Below are 22,899 nucleotides of genomic sequence, written 5' to 3'. Positions count from 1 at the left end.
TGGTTGAACGTTTGGTTAGTTGTCATTCACTGTTTAACTATAAGGGACAGTTTTTTGGAAATTGGAAAACTGTGATGAAAGTAAATTTAGGTCAGTAAGAGATTCAACATGTCGGTAATTTGATCGTTTATCGCCAGCTCTTGTTTCGGGTTCGACCAAGAAGGAAGAAGAGAAGGGACGAAGACAGTGAAGAGGCTGAAAGAAGTTTCATAACAGGAGCGTCATGGCTGCACACTTACTGCTGGACACCCAGCGTGTGTGTGTGTGTGTGTGTGTGTGTGTGTGTGTGTGTGTGTGTGTACTGTACATATCCTGTGTGAAGTATCATCCTCTCTCTTTACCTCTCAGCCATAACCAGCTGGTACTAAGCAGAGGTATTCATCCAACCCTACTCCCTCCTTTTTTTATCTGCTGTCCCAGCTGCTCTCTCTACCTCTCTCTGCCCCCTCCTTTCTCACCCCTCCCTCCTCCTCTTCCTCCTCCTCCTCCTCCTCCTATCTCAACCTCCTTTCCACTGTCATTTCCATCCTGTTCATATGTCCCGGCAAGACGTTGCGGACTGAGCGTGTGCGTGTACATAGGGGATGGCTCAGTGCTCAGGTGCAGGCAGCGGGCTCTGGGAACCAGTCAAGCAGGCAGCAGGACCAGTTCATTTACCCAGACGGCAGAGCACTCTGCTGGCTTAGGGGCTGGAGCTTGAGCCCCTTCTTGGACCTCCAACCCTGGAGCTCTATTATGTGTAACTGAGCTGTTTTTATACATTATTCTTAATCAACAAGACAATTTCACCTGACTGTGGATCATATAAATATTTTTGTTTTTGTATTTGCTGTAATTGGCACTTGTTTTGCACTTTGAGCGTTGAGCAGTGGAAACAGCTGCCTTCACAGCGGTGGAGCTTGAGGAGTTGAAACATAGGAGCATGTCCTGTCTCTGTACAGCTCCAAACTGGACCTTTGCATCTGCACAGTGTGGATAGCCTCTGAGGGAGATAAAGAACAAAAGAGAGAGGAAAATCCTTCCTAGACAATCTCCCTCTCACACACCTGTGAGGGCTCCTTCTCCGACAAAAGCACAGCCGAGGACAGGAGGAACAAAAAGATAATTAGGAGCTAAGAAGAAAAGGCTAAAGAGGAGACTTCGGGTCCACGCTCCATCCCTCCATTCACCCCTCCGTCCCTCCTTCTCCCATTCCCACCTGTGAGGATTAATTGGACCGGAGCAGCATGGCGCATGCCGCCTCGCAGCTGAAGAAAAAGGCGGATGAGAACCTCAACGCTGTCGAGGACGAGAAGGAGAAGAAGAAGGCGGCGAGGAAGCGTTCCCGGGAAGCGAAGAAAAAGGTAGAGAAAGAGGAGGAGGAGGAGGAGGGCAGGATGAGGAGTTTGGAGGGAGAAAAATTACAAGACAGCTGAAAGAGCAAAAAGGAGTATTGGAGGAATGAGAGCTGACAGAGGGGAGAGAGAAAGGCTTTAGACGTGTCGGTCTGGTGGAGTCTAGGAGGTTCTCCTTTGTCATGATGCAGCCTCCTCACACACACACACTCATACATGCACATACACACACGCTGTGACATGAGGGGTGGTCCCATTGGGAATACCGAGGAGGGGTGGTGGGAGGGTGAATGAGACAGAGAGATGGATGGGTAGAGAGCGCGGGCAGGGAAGAAAAGAAAAGATAACGAGGATCAGCTATAGAGGACAGATTTGGTATTTTAGGCAGCGACGTTGCTATTAATATGTGTGTGTGTGAGAGTGTGTGTGTGTGTGTGTGTGTGTGTGTGTTTGTGAAAGAGACAGATGATCACTCGTGCTGCTGAGTTATAAAATGTTTCTGACGGACATGAGAAACAATCACTGTTGTAATGACTCTTTTAGTTCTTTAAAAAAATATCGAAAAATGTCAAAAATTTAGCTTCACCCAATCAAAAATTCTCTCTGACACACACACAAACACACACTCAAGTGTGTGTGTGTGTGTGTGTGTGTGTGTGTGTGTGTGTGTGTGTGTGTGTGTGTGTGTGTGTGTGTGTGTGTGTGTGTGTGTGTGTGAGTTGTCCCGCTCTGTTTCCATGTTAACTTTCTTATCTGAAAACATTTTTCACACTTTATATCCCACCTCTCCGGCTTCACGTCCCTCTGCTGAAAATAATGTGTGTGTTCTGTGCCTCAACATTGTGATGTGAAAGGTGTGTGTGTGTGTGTGTGTGTGTGTGTGTGTGTGTGTGACTTCAGGGGAGGAATCTGTACCGGAGCCGAGAGCGTCAGCAGTCACACCCTGCGGTTAGCTGTGTGTTGTTTGTGTGTGTGTGTGTGTGTGTGTGTGTGCACATGCGTCATTGTGCAAGGACAAAGTTAAGACTTGATCTCAGACACACACAAACCTCCATAAGGTGATCAATAGGTCTGACTTGAAATCAATAATCAGCATCTGACAAAACATTCCAGCTGAAGTCGACGTTGATGTGCGGTTTAGTGTTTGAATAACTTTGTTGACCTGCGTGTGTGTTTATTTGCCTAACTGTGATTGGCCCAGCGCTTAAAATCATTTGTGTTTGCCTGAGTGTGTACATGCTGACATCTGGGCTTGTGTGTGTGTGTGTGTGAGAGAGTGTGTGTGCACATGCTGACTAGCCTGAGGCCATCATTAGTCCAGGGTTAGCCACCTGTCACAAAGACTCAATACCAGTGACCTCATTAGCATCAAGGTCAAAATGGATAGCGAGGTCACTTCCTGTGGTCAAGTAGTTGTACCTCAAAGACAAACATTAAAACTGTTGGTTTTTTTACAGATTGAGCCGAATACGTATAATGAGACTGTCCTCCCAGGAAACACAAGAGCATCTGTCACTACAGCAAATGGCACCAAAAGGACATATGTTTACGTGCAAGTGACGGAGCCCTTTAGTGGTCGTTTGTAATTAGGACCCTTGACTGTCAAAACCTGAGTGGAAACAACTTGAAATATTGCAAAAAAAAGTTCAAAGGAAACAGCCCCAGCGTGTAAATCATGACGCATGTGACTTAAACGTCCACTGAAGAGACTAAAATATCAGCTCTGTGTGGAGCGACGAGGAGACTTCCTCAAATTAATACATGCGTCGTTTTCGTTGGTTTGACTGGCGATCTTGTAATTACGTGATCTCGTTGTGGCGTCTTCCTCTTCAGTGGTTTAATGTCACCCAACTGGAGAATTAGCGCCACCAACTGTTTACATCGACAGCACCCAACTCCAGATATTCACATCACGGTAGTGGATGGAAACGCGCATTCATTTGTATTTTCTTTTGCAGATTTTCTTGAAATTCGTTAAAAATTGTGCTTAATTTAGATGAAAGCTTGACTATGACTGCGATCATTACATAACCAAGTGGTTATTATTGCTACTGAGAGATAAATGTCATAATTGTCAGGTAAATTTGAACCTGTGACTGCAGAATATTCATATTTCAATGTGGATTTTTTTCTCAGAGACAGAAAACGATAATGAATTTGTAATTAATCCCATTCGGGCGCCTGCCAGTGTTTCCCACCAGTATCGATTTGAAAGCATCAGAAGGTATCGATCGTCTTCACCATGTTGGATGTGTAACAGATCTACTGCATGATGACGCTCTTTCATCAAACACTGGAAGGAATTCAAGGCCGAACTCTTTTTTTGAATGTCGACGAATCAGAATGAGCACGAATGTGACCAGAAGCGGAGGAGGGAGGTTTGACCTTGACAGCTGAAATTCGAGCCTGGGTGGTCACGGATTTATGGTTTGTCCTCTTAAGGCAACAGGTGAGGGAAACGTGTTGCTGTAGTATTACGCGTATAGAGTGACATCAGCAGTTTCTCGGTGTTTGTAGTGTAATGTTGTAGGGAGGGTATCGGCTATCCTGGGCTCACTCGAGGTAAATCTATAATACTGTCTGCCCCGGGCTGATTCTTGGCACCATGGCGCAAAAAGTATCCTCTCCCTCGTCGGATCACGTCACCTCAATTACCTTTCTTTTCTTTTTCCTGGCCTCACTTTAGCTCACTTCTCTGTCTCTCTGATACTGTCTCTCTACCCGGCCTGGCTTTTTGTCCTCTCCGACAATGTTTAACAGACGGTATGCTGCACTAGATGTCAGTGTCTCTCCCTTTATCTCTTGTGGACGCTCCTTCTCTTACTCGCTTTGCGTCTTTAAGAAATATTTCAACAATTTGGGTCAACGTGCTTTCTTTCCGAGAGTTACATGAGAGGATTAATATCAATTTAGAGTCAGAGTCTGGACATGTTAGCGTAGCTTAGCTTAAAGACTGAAGGCAGGCGGAAACGCCTTGCCTGGCTCTGTCCTCCGATACGTCTGAAGTTGTTTTATTCACAGAATATTATCTTGCTTGTTTAACCCAGACATGAACAGAAATGTAATAATGACAATCTGTGAGTTTAGGGAGCGTTGCATGCTGAAAGTATTTCTTTACGAACAACAATTTGGTCCGTTTGCCAGAGAACGATGCGTATGCTACCATTTCTGATGACAGTTGGTGGAAGTGCACAGATTTTGTGGGAAAACTCTGTGGTAATGCAAAACTAAGCTAACCACGTCCTGAACGTAGCTCTGTTTTAAATAGTTTGACATTTTACCAAATATGTTTATTCACTTTCTAGCTGAGACTTAGATGAGAAGATCGATCGAGTGTGTGGGGCTGAAGCAGAGAGACGATTAGCTTAGCTTAGCTTAGCTTAGCATAAAGACTGGACAAGGAGGAAATTGCCAGTTTGGTTCTCTCCAAAGTAAAACTAAGATAAAGGTACAGATTCATGCAGTAGCTTAATACCTTCACTTGGTCGTCTTCTTTCTGAATGAATGCAGCACTGCATGAAATATCCTTCCTTTCATTTGTACCCTTGTGTTATAGATTGATTTAGTAATCAGTGGTCAATGCTGTGTTTAGTATGGTGTGTTTATGGTTCTTACGGGAAGCTGGAAAACTAAAGTCATGCATTACGAACACCACTGAGACCAGCTGCCATTAAAGCTGGTAGGTGCATGCTTCAAATAAACATGTACTAATGAACTACAAGCCATGCAGTGCCTTTTAAAACTGCAGTACATCAGCAAGTTGTGTCTCTTGTAGCACTGCAGTCAGTCATGCTTTTCAGATTGGCTGGCTGGTAAACTGGCTGATTGACCGATTCATTAACAGGCTGGTTGTCTGATTAATTGCTCTGCTACGCTTTTTGTCCCTGCTAATAGTCTGACGACAGTCTTTAATATGCAGCGCATGTTGGGGCATTATTTTATTTTCCTACGTTTGAGGCGTCATTCATTTTGAAAAGTGTGACACAAATATTGATATTTGTGCAAAAAGCCATCTGTGTGCTGACCTTCCAAGGCAGAAGAAGAGGGTAATATTGCTTTCAGCAGGGAATGAATTTGGCAACAGGACAAAATCAGTGTGTGTCACCAAATGGGCTTTTAGGCAGAGAAGTGTGATGAAAACACTTCTCTCAGTCAGACTTGTTGGCATCACTTCCCTTCGCTCGCTTGTTTCCTTTATCATTTTGGACCTCATGCTTTTAGTGACGGTCAAGACTCTGAGGCTTCACCTCCACTCTGTCCTATGTCTTAAATAACACACACACACACACACACACAGACATAGGCTCACACTCACACAAGTACATGCACATACTCAGACATAAAGACATTGATAGAGATATATTCAGATGCGCATGGCTGAAGTTAATATCAAACACAAAATAGTGGGATTATACATTATCTCTACCTAAATAATATAAAGCTATACTGGTTAAAGATATATGAGATTATGTAAAACAGGAAGAAACAATAAAATACATAAGCAGAGTCTTGTTAGCCATGCTAGCGACGTGGCTACAGGGACGGCAATGTCGGACCACAACTGCATGAAACTTTGTACCGACATTCGTGGTCTCCAGACAATGGATTCTTAATGACTTTGGCGGTCCTCTGACTTTCTTCTCTAGCGCCACCAAGAGGTTTACATTTGTAGTTTTTATGTGAAATATCTCATGAAATTTCTCATGAAATTCATCTCCTCAGGATGAATTATAATAACCTTAGTGATCATCTAGCTCTGTCATCAGGTCAACATTTTAATTTGTCCAATACTTTGGACACTTTATTACTTAATGACCAAATACCTGCAAAACTGATGACAGTCCCGTCAGCCTCAGCTGTACTTTGTGTGAAGTCCTAATTAGCGAATATTAGCATGCTAACACGCTAAACTAAGATACTGAACTAAACTAGATTATATACATGCTAAACATTAGCATGTTAGCATTGTCACTGTGAGCATGTTAGCATGCTGACATTAGCGTATAGCTCCTGCAGCCTCACAGAGCTGCTAGCTGTAGACTCCTCTTGTTTAAAGGAAAACGCAAATGAGAAAAAGATGTAGCGGTAAGATGTGAAGTGGGAGGGGGTGACTTCTCAACAAGGATCATATACATATTTTGAGGCGGGGGGTGTGTGGAAACGCTTCCTCTGAGGTTTATTTTTGGGAAGGACTCGATTCTGGCTTTGTTTTTTCTCTCATCTGCAGCCTCCTCTGCCCCCCCCCCCCATCCTCACCCTATCTCTCTTTATCTTACTCTCTCTCTCCCCTCACTGCTCTCTCTTTCAATGCCTCCCTCCCTCCCTGCATCTCTGTCAGCTGGCAGAAGGCTGTATTGTTCTGCCACACTTCTGCTTCTGGGACTGGGGGGGAGGAAGCACACACACACACACACACACACACACACACACACCGCTCCCCTGTGACCAGGCATTGTACCACATTAATCCCCCGACACTTATTTAAGCCAAGATTCATATTTGAAGCCTACTCATTCTTCCTGCTCTACAGCCAGAGCGTCTCCATCTCTTTGTTCCCTAAAACTGCTGCCCACATACATATTCAATCCTTACATTTCTTTTTGTTTTCTTCCCCTCTTTTCTGTATGAACACGCAGACGCTTTGCATTTATATAGTATTTAGAAGGTTGCATGAAGCAAGATTATATTGTCTGTTTGCAGGTTACATTTAAATTACTCTGGAAATTAGTATGTTTTTATTGAAAAAAAGGTATTTAAAATATCTAAGAATGTACTCATGTAACAGTTCAGAACACTTTGAGTCTTTTGATGAACCTTTTTTTTTTGTGTGTCTTCAAATCTTTCACATGTTCAAGTAGATTCATAAAGCTCAACATTTTGTGCCGTTATCGTCATTAAAAAGCGGCCATGCTTGTAATGACCACAAATTTGTTTGATTTGTTTCCATTTTGAGCAACACTGCAATTATGCAATAAAATAATACACAGTTATATTGTTGCTACATACTGTAATTTATGCATTGATTTTGCAAATGTGAAACCAAATGATTAATTGCTTGAGAGACTAATTGGCAGATGAATTGATGATGGAAGTAATCATTAGTTGCACCCCTTTCCTCACTCTTATACACCTCATGTCCCCTGCTTCAATCCAATCTGCTCCTCAGTCAATTAATCAATCAATCACGTTGTCCCCAAAAGGCAATTGGTTGTGCAGCTGAGAAACAGAATTGTGTGTAGAAATATAAAATCAGATACAAATCAATAAAACATTTTAATATAATGTCGAAAATGTTGACCCTGATACCCATATATATGGGCTCGTGTTACTTTTTCCTCACAGAATGCTCTGCTTTCGTTAAACCTGCATATGTCGAATGTGTCAGCGGACATCGTTAGTCAGATGAAGTCTTAACTGTGGATCTCCACCAACTCCTGAGGGAAATATCTGGCTCTTTAGTGGCTAAATGCTTTATTGCTGAAAACAGCTGCCTGCTGTGGTTAAAAAAAAAAAGACAAGGTTGATGAGAGCTATACTAAATGCTAAACAATAAGCTAAAAGATGCTAAAATGCTCTGTTGCGCTGATGGGAACTGCAGAGTCGTGTGTAGACTCCTTTCAAATCACACATAGTAATTTGATCGTTTATATATGTATATATAAAAAAAGTACAACTTTAGCAACTATTAATTGTACAAAACAGACAGATGTTTCTGTAGAGTACCTCTGATTTAGCTGCAGACATTTACCACCACGTCGTTCTGTTTGACAGTGAGAGAAGCAAACAAACGTGAGATCTGACTCAATAAAAGATATAAAACAGCGTCAACATGAAGCTCCACTCTTCCCTCTCCATCATTCGCTCCATTGATGCCACGTACGGAGTTGAAATAGTAACATTGTCGGTTACTCACGCTCTTACTCATCGCACACACACTTATTTCTGTCATCAGAAGAATGCAGAGTCATTTGTAAGATGATGTTTAAGTTTTAAAAAGGCCTAACGCATGTGAAGCATCCTCGAGCTGGAGCCCCAGATGCCAACACTGACAATCTGACAGCTCTCAGCCAGAGATGACAGAAGTTGGAAACGAGTAACCTAACTGCGGAGGGAGCATTATGAATTATAGAACGAGTCCATTACAGAGCAGGAGGGGAGAAACGACAGCTGGAGTGGAGATGAGAGAGAATAGAGAGCCAAGATGAAATCTGAAAGCAAAGCAAAGGGATAAAAGAGGGTTAGAGGACAAGAAGTGGGGGTTTTAGGGGCTGTGGAGATGGAGAAGAGCTGTTGGAGTCTATAAAGGCAGCATGTTTTTTGCCACCCTCGCGGCACCAGGCTGTATTGTTCATTCTAACACGGCTGTAGAGGGGGTTGCTGGGCCAGAGGATTGGTGCAGAGCCTGCCAAGCGTCGTGATTGGTGGATGGGGACGACAAGGAGGGGTTGGGGAGAGGTAACACATCCCCAAACATACTGCGAGAAAGAGATAGGGGGGAGAGAGAGGGATGAAATCAAATTAAAATGAGGGGGATTTAGAAGAAGCGTTCAGAGAGAGAGAGATGTGGAGTTAGATCAAGGGGAGCCGTTGATGAAGTGGCAGAAAAACAGGAGCAAAATCTGCGAGTGGGCAGAGAGAGGAAGAGAGAAGATGAGGATGTTGGTAGTTAGGCCTTTTATCCTCCCTGTCCTCCTCTTCCCTGCAGCTCTCCTCTCTCCTCTAAAGTGGAAGATCGACACTAAGAACTGGGACAGTCCATTCATTTGCACACACACCCTTCATTTCACTGAACATGCCGCTGTTTTTGTTTTTTTCCTTTTTTACAGCCAGATTAGTGCTTAGCACAGTGACATCACAATATGTTGCTTATCTGACTGAAACCTCCTCGTTTACATGTGCGCAGCTTTCACAGAGTCGTACGTAGCAGTCTCGTCAGGCAACCAAAAGTCCAGGTGGCGTTACTATCCATAATGATATGATAATAAAGGCTGGGATTATGATGTGGTATCCAGGATTAGGGTTTGGTTCAGAGAGCTGGTTCCATCTTGGATTGGGGTGGTGGATGGTAAAGCACCCGGGGTTGTTAAAAGAGTACTCCGCTGATTTAGCATTACACTCCTACAGCACTGGTAACACTGTCTGACTCATGAAGGACTGTTTTTTTTTTTTAAAGGCTCAAAATCGTTGCAGCAGAACCAGAGATATCGCTTTCTTCTGGTGCCTACAATACCCACAATGCAACTCAAGCTGTAACAGTTGGGTCCGAGATTCGGGTGTGTTGTGCTGATGTGGCTTCAAACCGCTAGCCTCACGTAGACATGAGGAGCGGGCTACAGATGTTTAGTAAACTCAACCCTTAGATTTTCAACCCCAACCGATGCTGCAGTGGCAAAATCGTACATTCCTGGAGTTGGTTTAGCCAGAAGGTCCTGGGTTTGAATCCACCGGCGGGCTTTGTGGAGTTTGCATGTTTTCCCTGTGCCTGTGTGGTTTCCTTCAGGTGCTCCAGCTTCTCCTGCAGTCCAGAGTCATGCAGGTTTAGTGAATTAGTACATTTAAACTGCCCCAGGTGTGAATGGTTGTCTGTCAGTGTGTGTTAGTCCTGTAATAGACCCAATTACAGGGATAATTACTTGTGCTGTGATAGTCTCCAGCCCCTTACGACCCTACACAGGATATGTGAGGTTAGAGAATTGAATGGGACATACTGTGTAAAAGAAAAGAAGTTGACTCACATGTCAGGGGTACAGTATATTAGCTGCTGGCAGTCAGCAGCAGAAAAGAGCATTAAGTAAATCTACGATCGTGGGGAGACGCTGGCTTATCATATGAAAAGAGAGAAAAACGGGGGACTGGATTGATGTTTCAACCCTGCGTAGGCTCTCAGTGGGTGAGGTGTTGATCCACGGCACGGGTCCAGCAGAGAGTCACGACATAGACAGGATGAGAGTCTGTGTGTGTGTTTGTGTGAGAGAGAAAGAAGAGCCTTCTCCGCTGTATTCTCAGGGTGCAGCGGACATTTTGAAGGTGAGCAGCAGGGAGGAGACCTGCCTGGATCAGACAGACGGGGGGCATTCACACTCACACACAGATCACTGGAAGAATAAATTCATGTGTGTGACAGAAGAGAGAAAGAAGACTTGTCCAACCAACATCAACAATGTTAGCTGTCCTAATAACAGTTTCTTTGGAAGAAAATACTTGCGCTGTACCCGAATCATAAGTTTCCAAGTTGAGTCTTTAGGCTGAATGTTAGACTGGTGGGGTGGGGGGTCCAGTCCAGCCCACCTGCAGAGCTGCTGCCCAACACTAAACTCTGATAACATCTTAGGGTGCAGCTGTGAATCTGAATGTGAACCTGTTTGTCTGCCCGCATGTTTTCCCTGCGATAGATTAGCGACCTGTCCAGGGCTTGGATGTATTACACACGTTTGTTTTGTTATGATTGTCTGTGTGAAAAATCACCACAAAAAAGGCAAAATCGTGCCCCAGTTTAGCGCTGCTCCGGGGGTCTTGGTCCAGGGTGATTCCCTGCCTTATGCCCAGTGCATGCTGGGATAAGTCTCAACCCTCTCTCACCCTGAATGAGCACAATGGGGATGTATAGAAGGTGTATACTGTGTGGCTCTCCCAGTAGTCACAACCAGTTGGCTGTCCAGGATTGCAGTCTGTGAGTTAATGCTGCATTCTTACTTTTTGTTGAGAGACTTAAAGCGTGTCTCAGTTTATTCATGATCTGACCCACTAACATTGTGCAGAGATGTGCAGCAACTGAGCCCACTCAGGATTCACGGAGCATCTGGTGCAAGCCAATAACGCTGTCCTCATTTAGACAATTCCCTGTTCCCTCTCTATGTATGTGTCCATGTTTTTCTTTCTTGCGCTCCGTAGAGCTCTCTACACTTTGACTTTTACTTGTCTCATCAGGCTCTTCTGGGATTAAAGGGACAATACAGTTAACACGGTTTGTAACTACGAATGAGAAAAGAGCCGAAGCTTCTGCTCCAGCTGCTTCTGTAGTTCAGCGCGATCTCTCGTTCAGCATTTATTTTATTTATTTATTTATTTCATTTCTTTCTGAAAAAAGTAAAGCATGTTTCTGGGGTTTACTTCCCATTTTCTAGGACAAATTGGCTCCAATGCAGCACTTGCTTTCAGAAGTTGAAACCTTCGGGATTTTAACAAAGTTAAACAGTGATACATTTTTTAGCGTACAAAAAAACTACAGCGCCCACATTACCATAATAATCACAAACACTCTCTTCTAAGGTCAATTTTACACCTCTTTAGTTGTAATCTCTGATGTCTAAAAACATTTACGGCTCCTCTCTGTCCTGCTGTTATTACAGATATGTATGAACAAGCCGGGAAAGCTTTGGGAAATGGTGTTCGTTAAAGGCTGTGAAAAACAGAAATTATTAGATAAAAAACAAGATTTTTTGTTGTTTTTAAATTACCGTCTGAACAATGCAACATACTGCTGAGATGAGCTTATTAGCTTTGTTATAAATGTCAATGGGATTTTGAATGAGGTTTCCCCGCTTCTGGAACAGGACTTGGAAGTTCTGGTTTCACGCCGGCTCTCTGTGTGCGAGTTCTCCACAGCTGAGAAAAGAAGGATAAATACAGAATGTAGGATGTTAAAATGATAACCACAGCCCAGTGTGTGTCGCTGGTTGTGGTCAAGAGGCCTGAGAGTCAGCAGAGAGAGGAAATAGCCATGCTGATGTGGTACATACAACTGAAGTGCTCTATTGATTTTCTGAGCAATTCCTTAATTGCCTTTGTACTCCATGAGCTGTAAAGCTAAAGGCGACTGCTCATACTTTACTTCTTCTTCTACTTCTGTTTTCTGTAGATTTCCTCATCAACTATGCGATGAATCCTGCTGACTTTTCATCTAGCGCCACCATTAGGTCAAAATGTGTCGAGTACTTTGGTTTATGCAAAAACCAAAACTAATTTCTCACAAATGGTAGCATGCTAACACGCTAAATTAAGATGATAAACATGGTAAACATCAGACCTCCTGAACATCAGCATACTAGTAGCACTGAGAGCAAAGTAGCTGTCGCAAACGTCGTGAAGACAGGTCTTTGTGTATGCATGAAAGGGCAGTTTGGTTGCTCACATGCGCCACGCGCTCGCCACGCTGTGTGCTGTGTGTGCTTTTGGTCTCGGGCAGATGTTAATTTATTCATGACCAGCGCTCTGTGTCTGTCAGGAGAGATTAACCAAGCAGTGGTCCTTCTGTCTTACTTGTTTTCCTTCCTTTCGGGACCTCGTTGTGTTCATCCTTTGCAGTAGGACAGTTAAACATTCGGCTTTTTTGACACCCAGATCTGATAACATGCAGTTGAGAGTGCGCGACCGTCTGAGCCGACAGGATCGATGTCTGTCTTTCGGTATTTCTGTCTGATTCCCTGTTTCCCCTCTGGGCTGGCCAGTGTGTCTACCACACACACACACACACACACACACACACACACACACACACACACACACACACACACACACACACACACACACACACACACACACACACATATAGATATCAGCACAGTGTAATCCAGCAGCAGCAGAGCAACGTCATCTGCTGCCATCCAATCAGGAGAGATCTGCAAGCCAGTTGCAAGCAGACCTAACGAGGGACAGACCCTGCAGCTGACAATGAGAAATACCTGAAGGGAGGGCTTCCTGACGCACAGTGCATGTGTCTGATGTCTGTCTGGAGTTTGAACATCTGAAATAGAGACTAAAAATATGGCCAAACTGTGATTCAGAGCTGGAAATATTTATATTAAAGATCACAGATTTGGAGCCTCTCACATCCAACTGTTATGAAATGTGAAAATAAGGCCTGAAGAGACGAGTTGAAGAGTTTGTACTCTGTGTTTTCATCCTCCTCTCAAGTGCTGTGAGAGTACTGAGACTGCAGTAGCCAAGCGGCCAATCAGATTGCAGTACTCAACAGCCAGTCAGAGGCAGGGCAACACACACACACACACACACACACACACACACACACACACTTTATCTGCCCATTCTCTGCTGATTTCATAATATGTACAATAACAAATGATATGGGCCTTTTCCTGAGAGCGAATGCACTCGTTCTTATGTAACCAAGTCTTGATATAATATTGATAACAGTATTGATTCCATATTAAATGAGTTTTGTGTACTCTTATCACTTTTCTTTACAACAGACTGGTATATAGACAGTTGTTATTGTTTACATTTAAGGGCAGTCATCACACTATACAGATGTTTTTCTCTCCTGCTGCGGTTGATGCAGTACTACTGAGAGACCACCAGGGACTGATAGAGGACCTGAAAACTAATGATCGGTGACCAGGCAAGTGTGTGTGTGTGTGTGTGTGTGTGTGTGTGTGTGTGTGTGTGTGTGTGTGTGTGTGTGTGTGTGTGTGTGTGTGTGTGTGTGTGTGTGTGTGTGTGTGTGTGTGTGTGGATGTCAGCAAGGTGTCTGTGTGATTGTGCATACTCTAATGGTGTGAAAAACTACTTTACACTTGTCAACGCTGAAACCAATCTGTTTTAGTTGTGTCCATCACACACAGAGATTAGAGTTTAGTGCATTTAGTTACAGAAGAGTTTAATATCCCAAATAAAATTTGGCATTATTGGCAGTAGACTTAAGACTTTTTATTATTCCACAATAGAGCTGTTTTTTAACATTTCAAGCAGATTCAGTGCCAAGCCGTCTTCCATCTTTATTGAAATCCTAATACTAATAGCTAATTAAGTACTCTGAGCTAACAGTGAGGTTACTGCCTTGAGATATTTAACATTACGTTTGTGATTCATACAATTTAAGCAACAAAAACAACTTTTCCCGATGATCTCATGTTCCCCGTGTGCTCTCGTGTCTCGTGATGGAAAAACAAATGAAAACTATAGAACACAGAGTTGAATACTTTTGTTGATATTCTTCAATACTTCTAATGTGTTTCAATACTAGCGCTGCCATACTAATTGAAAGAGGACCCTCATTGACGTGTAACATCTGTATCCAGAAGGCCCAGATGTGGCACTGGTGCCAGTCCCGTCACATCAGTACTGTACAGGTTAATCCAAAATGTCAGTGATTACAGTTTTAACACCAGATGGTTTTATCCATCCCACAACATCCAATGAACCCAGTGCAGTGCTGCAAATTTAGGAGCCTCAGTTGCCATGGCAACCCCTCTCTCCGGTATCCTGTCTCCCTCCCCTCGCAGATGTCATAAAACACCAAAGACGGATCATTAAACTGGTGTGTGTGTCTGTGTGTGGGGGAGTGATATGAGCGTCTGTATCTCATGTTAACTCTGCCGGCCTCATTCCTACCTGCAGTGACAAAACAGACACATTCCTCTGCCTCCCTTTTGCAGATAAACAAGTAATTGATTAGTCGATCAAGAAAAAAACGATCGGAAACAGTCTTCATAATCGATGATATCATTTTATCCATTTATTCCACTAAAATGCAGAACATTTGCCCGTTTTAGCTTCTCAACTGTGATGATTTGCTGCTTTTCTCTGTTGTATATCATTGTAAAGAGCAACGTGAAGAGACATTTTATAGACTAAATGATTAATTGAAAAAAAGAATCCATAGATGAGAATAAATGTGAGTTGCAGCCACCTTTCTTTAATGTCATCTTTGGAAAAATCAAGGATAGTAACATATTTTAGATTACATTGTCAAATGTGACACTCGATTTGGGACCAAAGAAAAGCCACTACTGGGGTTAAAAGTAAAAAAAAAACAACTTCAAAAAAGGGGTATATGATGAGGTCACACACACACACATAGACGCATAGAAACAGAGTGTTGTCAGATGCATTTATTTTTTAATTAAAAAAACATGACATGCAACATTTTAAAGAGAACAATCATCCTGTGAATCCTCTATCTTTGGACTTGGGGATCAGCTGATTTGCTGAGTGAAACTGTGGAAGAGGTTTTAGCAGCAGAGGAATGAGGGAACACTTAACATGGAGTGCTTTGTAGGTGAAGTACTCAACCTGACACTTCATCCACAAATAATCTGTATCCACTTCTGTATTGTAGCAGAACATTCTGGTTTTGTATGTTGATGAGATTGAAGACCACAACCTCAATTTTCTTGTTTCTAGTTTTGGAGAATTTACCTTCTTTACGTTAAAACAATCATTTTGCGAACTGGATCTGGTTTACTCCTTTCTTGTAGAGCTGACTTTATGTATTTTGTCGAAATGCATCCGCCTGTTTTATTTCTGACAGTCCTTGATTTTACCGAAAGGTGAAGGCTGGTGTTCCTCAAATTATACTTAAATACAATGAAAACACCAAAACCAACAATATGTTAGTCTGTCTCTCTATACTTTAGCACTTCCCTACCTTGTCTGTGACACTCATGACCAAGCTCATTCACTCTTAAGACTTAAAGCTTTAAAAACAGGTCAAAATATATAGATTGATTTTTATAAAAGGCTCAGTAATTTCCTGCATCAGTTAAAACGAGGCTGAGCACGGGTGAATGCGCGGGTCCAGTTCCATTTTTATGCAGCAACTGGTCTGATCTTCATTATCATGGTTTTTAGGGAGTATTCAAGCCCTTTGAAAGACGTCCAGTGTACACCAGCTATACGGGGTGAAGATCCCCAGGTGTAGATCCCGTTGGGGTTAGCCCCAAAGCACGCTTGATACCAGAATCCTCCATAGGCCAGCCTGGCACAGTTTGAGCCATGAGTATCTTGATCTTTGTCAGTGGTGGTGAATTTCTGTCCGTTGTGAATTCCTAAAGAATCTCCTAATGGAAAAAAATAAATATTGACAATGTCTACAATGAAGTTTTACTCATATCAAGGACATTTTAAGATTTTAGATGTGTTTAGACGTGTTAAAATATGGTCATAATTTGCTGAATGGGAAAAATGTCCCACCTGCCGCTCCCTTGGTGAAACTTCCCAGGTTTAGCTTGTATCCGTCCGTCTCTGGACCAACAGAGAAGGAAGAATAATCGGCAAAGACCCTCTGGCCCTCAAAGTCTTCCATGTCCACCCTCAGCTCGTAGTTCTTGGCCTGGGTCAGCAGGTGCATCGTCTCCAGGCCTGAAAGATAAACAGTGAGGCAACTGTGATCAGAAACAGAACAGAACAGAAGTGGTGTAAACCAAAGTAGGAGATTCTGTAAACTAATGTCTGCTGGACTGCCCATGATGACGACAAATAGTGAAGTATTTTAGATCTGTATGTAAACCACGTCTGTAAACGTGCAGTATTACATTTACAAGGTCCCTAATACCTCAATCAGACAGAGTTCCTGTAATTCAAAGAACTGCTGAGCTGAGATGCATAAATGGACATCTTAAAGAATTGAAAATTTATCTTACAAAGTTGGATTTCTTTCCTCTGGTCAGTAAACTAAGAATTTCTGTCGTACCCAGCCAGTACTCTCCAGCAGCGCTGCCAAATCCAGTTTTGTAGTGATCCCACTTCATGTAGAAGTTCACGGTGCCGTCTTGTCTCCTCTGAATGACCTTGATTTCAGATAGAAGTTCAACAAACAGGGCGAGACAAAACAAGGGAACTGTCAAGGAAAGGCAAAGTAAAGCTTTACTAATTCATTTTTTAACAATGGATCAAATCAAAACAAACACGACTCCAAATAAATGCTATTGTTGCTCTGTGCCCACTGATTGTTAAAGTAAGCAACTGTTTGCTAATACTTTCGCCAAATCAACTTTACAAGGTGGTGATATTTAATTAAAAACGCATGTATTCTTCAAATAGAGTCTCGGACGTTGACATTTTTTAAAGAGCTAAATACTGCTTACATTCAGAATACACATTTGGTGGAGTAGATACTTAAAATATCTGAGTAAAGTCCGAAAATTTGAGTCAGGATCTGTTGGGGAGAAACAAATGGAAAGAAAGAAATCTCCTTGTTGTTGCTGAGGTTAGGTAGCTGTTTTGTCTAGATCAAAATCAGGCTTTATGTGGATGAGGTTTGGATAAAAGAGTGGTGCACTTGGTTTATTCTCCTATCCTCACCGTCCACTTTTCTGCAGAATCGTTGATGTTGTCCATGCTCATGTCACAGTAGACCTGCACAGGAGAGGTGGGGCCTGCTGGGTAGATGGTGTACACCCCGTCCAGGCCTGAGCCGGCTCTGTAGACATCACTACAGTCTGTAGGCAGAGCGGACTGATAAGCTGCTACTGGCAGCAGCACTGCTAGCACAACTCTGAGCTGTTGCAGAGAAAAACAAGATAATTCTGTCAAAAATAAGGTTTATAAAGACAAATGCATTATTTCACTGTCACCTTTAGCTTAATACCTTTTCATATCAAGACAGCTAAGCCTGTGTTAGTCCACTTTAAATAGCATTCGTTTGAATGTTCTTGCTGAGAGGTTGTTTTCAGGAATGCATGAGTGTTATATGTGTTGCTAAAAGCAGCGGTGAGTGTGTATTTGACAGCCATTAAGTGATTAGGTGGTGATTCAGTGTTGAGCTCAAGTAGACTTTTACAGAACGAGTGGTTGTTGCCGGCATTGACCCTTTAATCTGTTACAGTCCGACTCTGGTAGCGCCGTATTTGATAGTCCAGTGTTCATACTTGGCTAATGTCCTTTTCCTATTTTTAACTTTCTGGTAATGAGTGGTCATGTCCTGTCGTTGACTGTTGACAGGATTACTTTGCCACTTTGTCCTTTCTCATCTCAAAGAGGAAAGTGGCAGAGATGCAATTTGATGATGTCATTATAAAATCCATCCAAGTCTGAGAGTGGTTTTAAATGGGGAATTCTGCAGATTTTACACTTTAAAGTCCTCGAAAACAGAATAAAGTCTTCCAAGCCTGAGAAAGGTTCTCAACTGATGTTCCCTGGGATTAGCTACAAACTGGGGGAGTTGGAAGAGGAGGGCATCGCTAGCCAAGCAGCTCCTTTTGAGGCTAATAACTAACCTGTGGAGGGCTCTTTTAAGAAACTGGTGAGACAGGAAAACATTGATAACTTGTCTGTGAATAAGCTGACAGTCACAAGCTGAAGTTAACGCCCACTAACAAGCTAAAGAAGGAGAAGTCCAGCACGTACAAAGCAACTATCACAAGGATGGAAAACACGTTGTCACTGCAGCATAGTGAGCCACTATCGTTTCATCTATAAAATATTTTAAAATGCCAAACACACAGAGGCCAAGGTCTTCAAATGAACTGTTTTGTCTGACCAAACATCCAAAAACAAAAGGTATTCAATTTTGAATCATGTATAGTGAAGAAAAGCAGCAAATCATCACTTTTGAGAAGCTCAATCCAGACAACGAAATACAGAATTGTTGCCAATTTAATTTTGTCATTATTGATCAGTCAGTTAACCAAAAGTATTGTTTTAGTTCTTATTAGCGTTATTATCCCAATAATGAACAATTTGCTGAAAAATACATGTAAAATGCGTAATAATACAACTTTTGAGTCGGTCTGTAAAGCACATCATTGGCACTGAAAGTTAGAGTGGTTTCTCCTACCGACACACACAAACACACACATGTTGTTACGTCACATACCATCATTCTCTTATCAGCTTGAGTGAAGTCGAGGCCGTGTGGAGATCCTGAAGAGAAAGAGAAGACTTTTTAGCATTTAACAGTCTCTATAAAGTTCATTCAAATAAGAGTTGATGAACTTACCGATAGGAAAAATGTTCACACCAAGACATAAGCAGATCCTTTTATATTAGTGCGTCTCTGCCTGTTGCAACACTCAGTATTCTTCCTGTGTTTTCCCTCTTGCAATAAGTAACATAATGTTGATTCTCTCCCTGTTTTTTCTGCCTCTCTCTCTCTTTATCTCTCTCTCAACAGTCACTGTTAGTACATCAAATATACAGGAAACATTATAGTAGTATTTCCAAACAGTCCTCGTTTTTGTTTGTTATTTTGTCATTTTAAAATAACCTTCGTTCGTGGAAAGTCCCAGTACTGCAAGTGCTGCAAGTGTGGGTTTGTCACTATGAGCAACACCTGTTCAGCGTACACATAAACATTTTATCCATTGTTCATTTAAAAACATTGATTTGAGGACGCCCCGGTAGAAGTAAAAGTCCTTCATTCAAACTTGTGCATAAGTAAAAGTACAAGTTAGCAGAACGTACTTAAAGTATCAAAAGTTAAAGTACTCATTCATCAGAAACATTACTGATTTAATACTGATGCATCAGTGTGTAAGCAGCCTTTTACTGTAGTAGCTGGTTGAGGTGGAGTTAGTTTTAACTACTTTATATACAGCCAGGTAGTTCAGTCCGCTGGTCCCCAACCTAGGTGCCGGGCCCCTCCAAAGGGTCACAAGATACATCTGAAAGGTCCTGAGATGTTTAATGGGAGAGGAAAGAAGAAAAAACAAAGTTCTGATACACAAATCTGCATTCATTTTTTGGGCTTTTCCCTTATCTTTGCTTGTTTTATGAAATAACGGATAATTTGACCTCTTTGAGCCTCAAACGGTGACTAAAATGAAACCAAGTGAGAAGTTTGGAGGGGAAATGTCCCTTTGGTGGAACGGCTGACGACTCATACACAAGCCAAAAAGGTTTGGAAGCACTGGTTATACAGCTGTCAGATAAATGCAATGGAGTAAAAGTACTTTCATTTTTGAATTCTGCCATTAACAAGTGGCAGTGGGTTGCACACACACACACACACACACACACACACACACACACACACACATATACTCAGAGCAGTGCATTGTCCTCTGATCCCATGTTGCTCCAGAGAGAGTTGGTTTGAGATTAACGCCGGAACTCTTCTGTCTCACCCGTCATTCCCCCCTCCCTCACCCCTCCACCTCCATGCTCTGGACTTTCTCACTGCAAGCCAGGTATTTTTAGCTGTGACATAATGCCCCCCCCCCCCCCCCCCCCCTCTCAATCTCATTCACACTCTTTCACCCTCTCTCTCTCTCTCTCTCTCTCTCTCTCTCTCCCTCTCACACAGACTGTCCCTCCCCCTCCCCTCTCCTCTCTCACCCCCATCCCTCTCTCCCTAGCTTCCAGGCTATAGGGCTAGCTGCTACAGTAATTGAGTGCTCAGGTTTCACACTTTCAGCTGCAGGCTGAGGAACATGGCAGTGGAGGAGGCAGCAGACTATTTGACAGAAGTAAGTCTTTCCTGTCTGTACTTTTCTGTAAAGTCCTGGAGCTCGCTGACTGTAAACAGACTGAGCCTCCTCTCTCCTGCTACTTTGCATTAATGCTAACAAGATTTGGGGAATTTATAGCCAGTAGGATTTAGTGATCTTGGCGGTTACCGGTCCAGAGATGGGACATTGTCGGACGAGGTGGGACGTTATCGGCTGGAGGGAGGGGGGGTCGTTGGTGGGACAGGTCGCAGTGGCAACTCTGCTGCACCACTCTGCTGCAGTCTGCGTGGATGTGTGTGTGTGTGTGTGTGTGTGTGTGTGTTTGCATTCCTAACTGCTTCACTGTGATTGTACATTTATAAATTCCTGCTGGTTATATACGTATGAGCCTGAACATACAGCGTTCTGTGGATACAGTTACATGTTGCAGAGGGATGTGAGTGGAAGCACCTGACCTTGGACAGTGGCGCATGCTCTGTATGTATTTGTGTTTGTGGGGAAAAAGAGCAAAAATCGAGAACTGGAAAATAAAAATTAGAGGAAGGGGAGAGGGATTGACCGTTTTTTAATTAGTTCATTTTCTCATTAACTCAAATCCACTTAGTGAGGTAGAAAGAAAGCCCTTCATGAGCCCCCATAACCTGATGATATGTGATATACAGTATGCAGTATATGCTAGCTCATGATTGGCTTACCGCAGGACCCAAGCTGCAGTTTATTTGTAGTTAAGGAGGTATCAACTCACATATTAGCTGGTATTTTGTGACATTTAAGCAGGAAGACGTACATCTAATGTACTGTAGTGTAAGAAAATGCTTTGGCTGTAAAGAATCAGTGTTTATATAGGTGTTAATAGGTGTTTCTGTTAAACATAACTTGTAAACAGAAAAGCGATCTTGTGAAAAGTCTGACTGGCACACTCTCTCGTCCCTCAGCGTTGTCGTTGGTTGCAGGGAGCAGCTCCCATGTTGGAATGTGTGTAACTGTATGAGTGTGAAGCAGCTTGTTCTGGAAAAAGAGCGACTGTAGCATTCTTTGCATATCTCTCGTGGATAAATAAAGTCACACTGGAATGACACTTCAGAGCTGAATGAGTCTCCACTCTGCTGTTACAACCCCAAGACATCATTAAACTCATCTAGAAATTAGTCTTTTTAGTATCTGTGTTCATTTTGTCAGCAACACGTCAGTTTAAATGTTAGTGGGCCAAAGTCCTGCATGTCCACCAAACGTCATGCAGATTTGACCATGTTTTTGAAATGATCTTTTTCCACGAATACACAATCAAACAGATTATGTTATTTGTTTTGCAGAGATTTAAATTAAAAATGAATTAATTGGTTACAAAATGAAACTTACAAAACATCCGCTCAGTTCATTTATTCGAGTCAGTCTGCTGCCACGAAAATCCCTTGGAAATATTGTGTGAAGTTGGATTTTGTTTTTTGAGCGCTTTGTATGAAGCCATAATCTGGACAAGGACAGTTATTTTCATTATCAATTAATCCTCAGATTATCTTTATTAATCCCTTAATTGTCGGGTCTAAAAAATGTCACAAAAATTGTGAAAAACCCAAATTAACGTCTTCTTGTTTTGTCCTTCTAACAGTCTAAAAGTCAAAGTATTCAGTTTGCTACACCATCCCATGAGACAAAGAAAAGCAGCAAATCCTCATGAGTGAGAAGCTGGAACCAGTGAATGTTTGGCATTTTTACTTGAAATAAAGGATTTATCAATCATCATTTAGAGCTGCTGATTACTTTTCTGTCTATCCTCTAATCGAAGAATGGTGTAATTGTTTCAGCTCTAATGTGGAAACAGGAATAGTGTGATAAACAACTTGGTGGCGACTGCATTCCTGGCTCACACCACCAGTGTGGCACAGTACTAGAGGTGGAGCAACCTGAGAGGCATGATAATGAATACAGTGGAAGTTTATGGCAGGAATTGCAGGCAAGAACACATTTTATTGATTCTCATTCTGCAGTCAAATGGCTTCCACGGGATCTTATCAGTGACGATCCTGTGTGCACTTGTACATGCATGTACTGTCAGTTACTCAACACTACAGTCATGCAATAAGGAAGCATGAAAGCTGCTTTCTTTCTTTATCTGCTCACATCTTAATCTTTTCTTTTCTTTGAGATAATACAGTAAATAGTACATTTTTCTTTTCAGCAGAGGAACCGAACAAGAGTTGAGTCGCTCACGCAGGCTTGTAAATATGGTGCTACTGTTGTAAAGCGATTATCTGCCAGACAGACTGCAGGTCCCTGTTTTATCTCCGGATGTAGTTGTATAAGTTTGCATCTACAGTTCTCTAGCTGTATGTCAGTGTTTTATGCCTTTGGAACTTGTTTTAGAAAGTCAAGCTGTATATTTGTATCGTAGAAGCCGCCAGAAACTATGTTTCAGGAGGAAAAGTCTCCAAGTCTTT

General features: G+C 42.4%; 2 protein-coding genes across 2 annotated transcripts in view; one reads left to right on the top strand and one right to left on the bottom strand.

The window, feature by feature from the left end:
• The first annotated feature begins 1,226 nt into the window (after window positions 1-1,226).
• LOC139302963 (ankyrin-3-like) overlaps window positions 1,227-22,899 on the top strand; it is a 99,343-nt gene continuing 77,670 nt past the window's right edge. Inside the window, exon 1 of the mRNA XM_070926625.1 lies at window positions 1,227-1,343. Within this exon, the coding sequence (XP_070782726.1) occupies window positions 1,227-1,343 (117 nt within the window). The remainder of the gene's footprint in view (window positions 1,344-22,899) is intronic.
• Window positions 15,882-17,609, bottom strand: LOC139303111 (microfibril-associated glycoprotein 4-like; the record flags this gene model as incomplete). The annotated part of the gene is made up of 4 exons (XM_070926827.1): window positions 15,882-16,132; window positions 16,266-16,433; window positions 16,765-16,861; window positions 17,376-17,609. Coding segments are annotated over 4 exons (750 nt in total), but the record flags the coding sequence as incomplete, so codon positions are not given.

This window comes from Enoplosus armatus, chromosome 20 (genome assembly GCF_043641665.1).
Source record: "Enoplosus armatus isolate fEnoArm2 chromosome 20, fEnoArm2.hap1, whole genome shotgun sequence".
Taxonomy (NCBI): domain Eukaryota; kingdom Metazoa; phylum Chordata; class Actinopteri; order Centrarchiformes; family Enoplosidae; genus Enoplosus; species Enoplosus armatus.
This window is presented reverse-complemented; position numbering and strand designations above follow the sequence as displayed.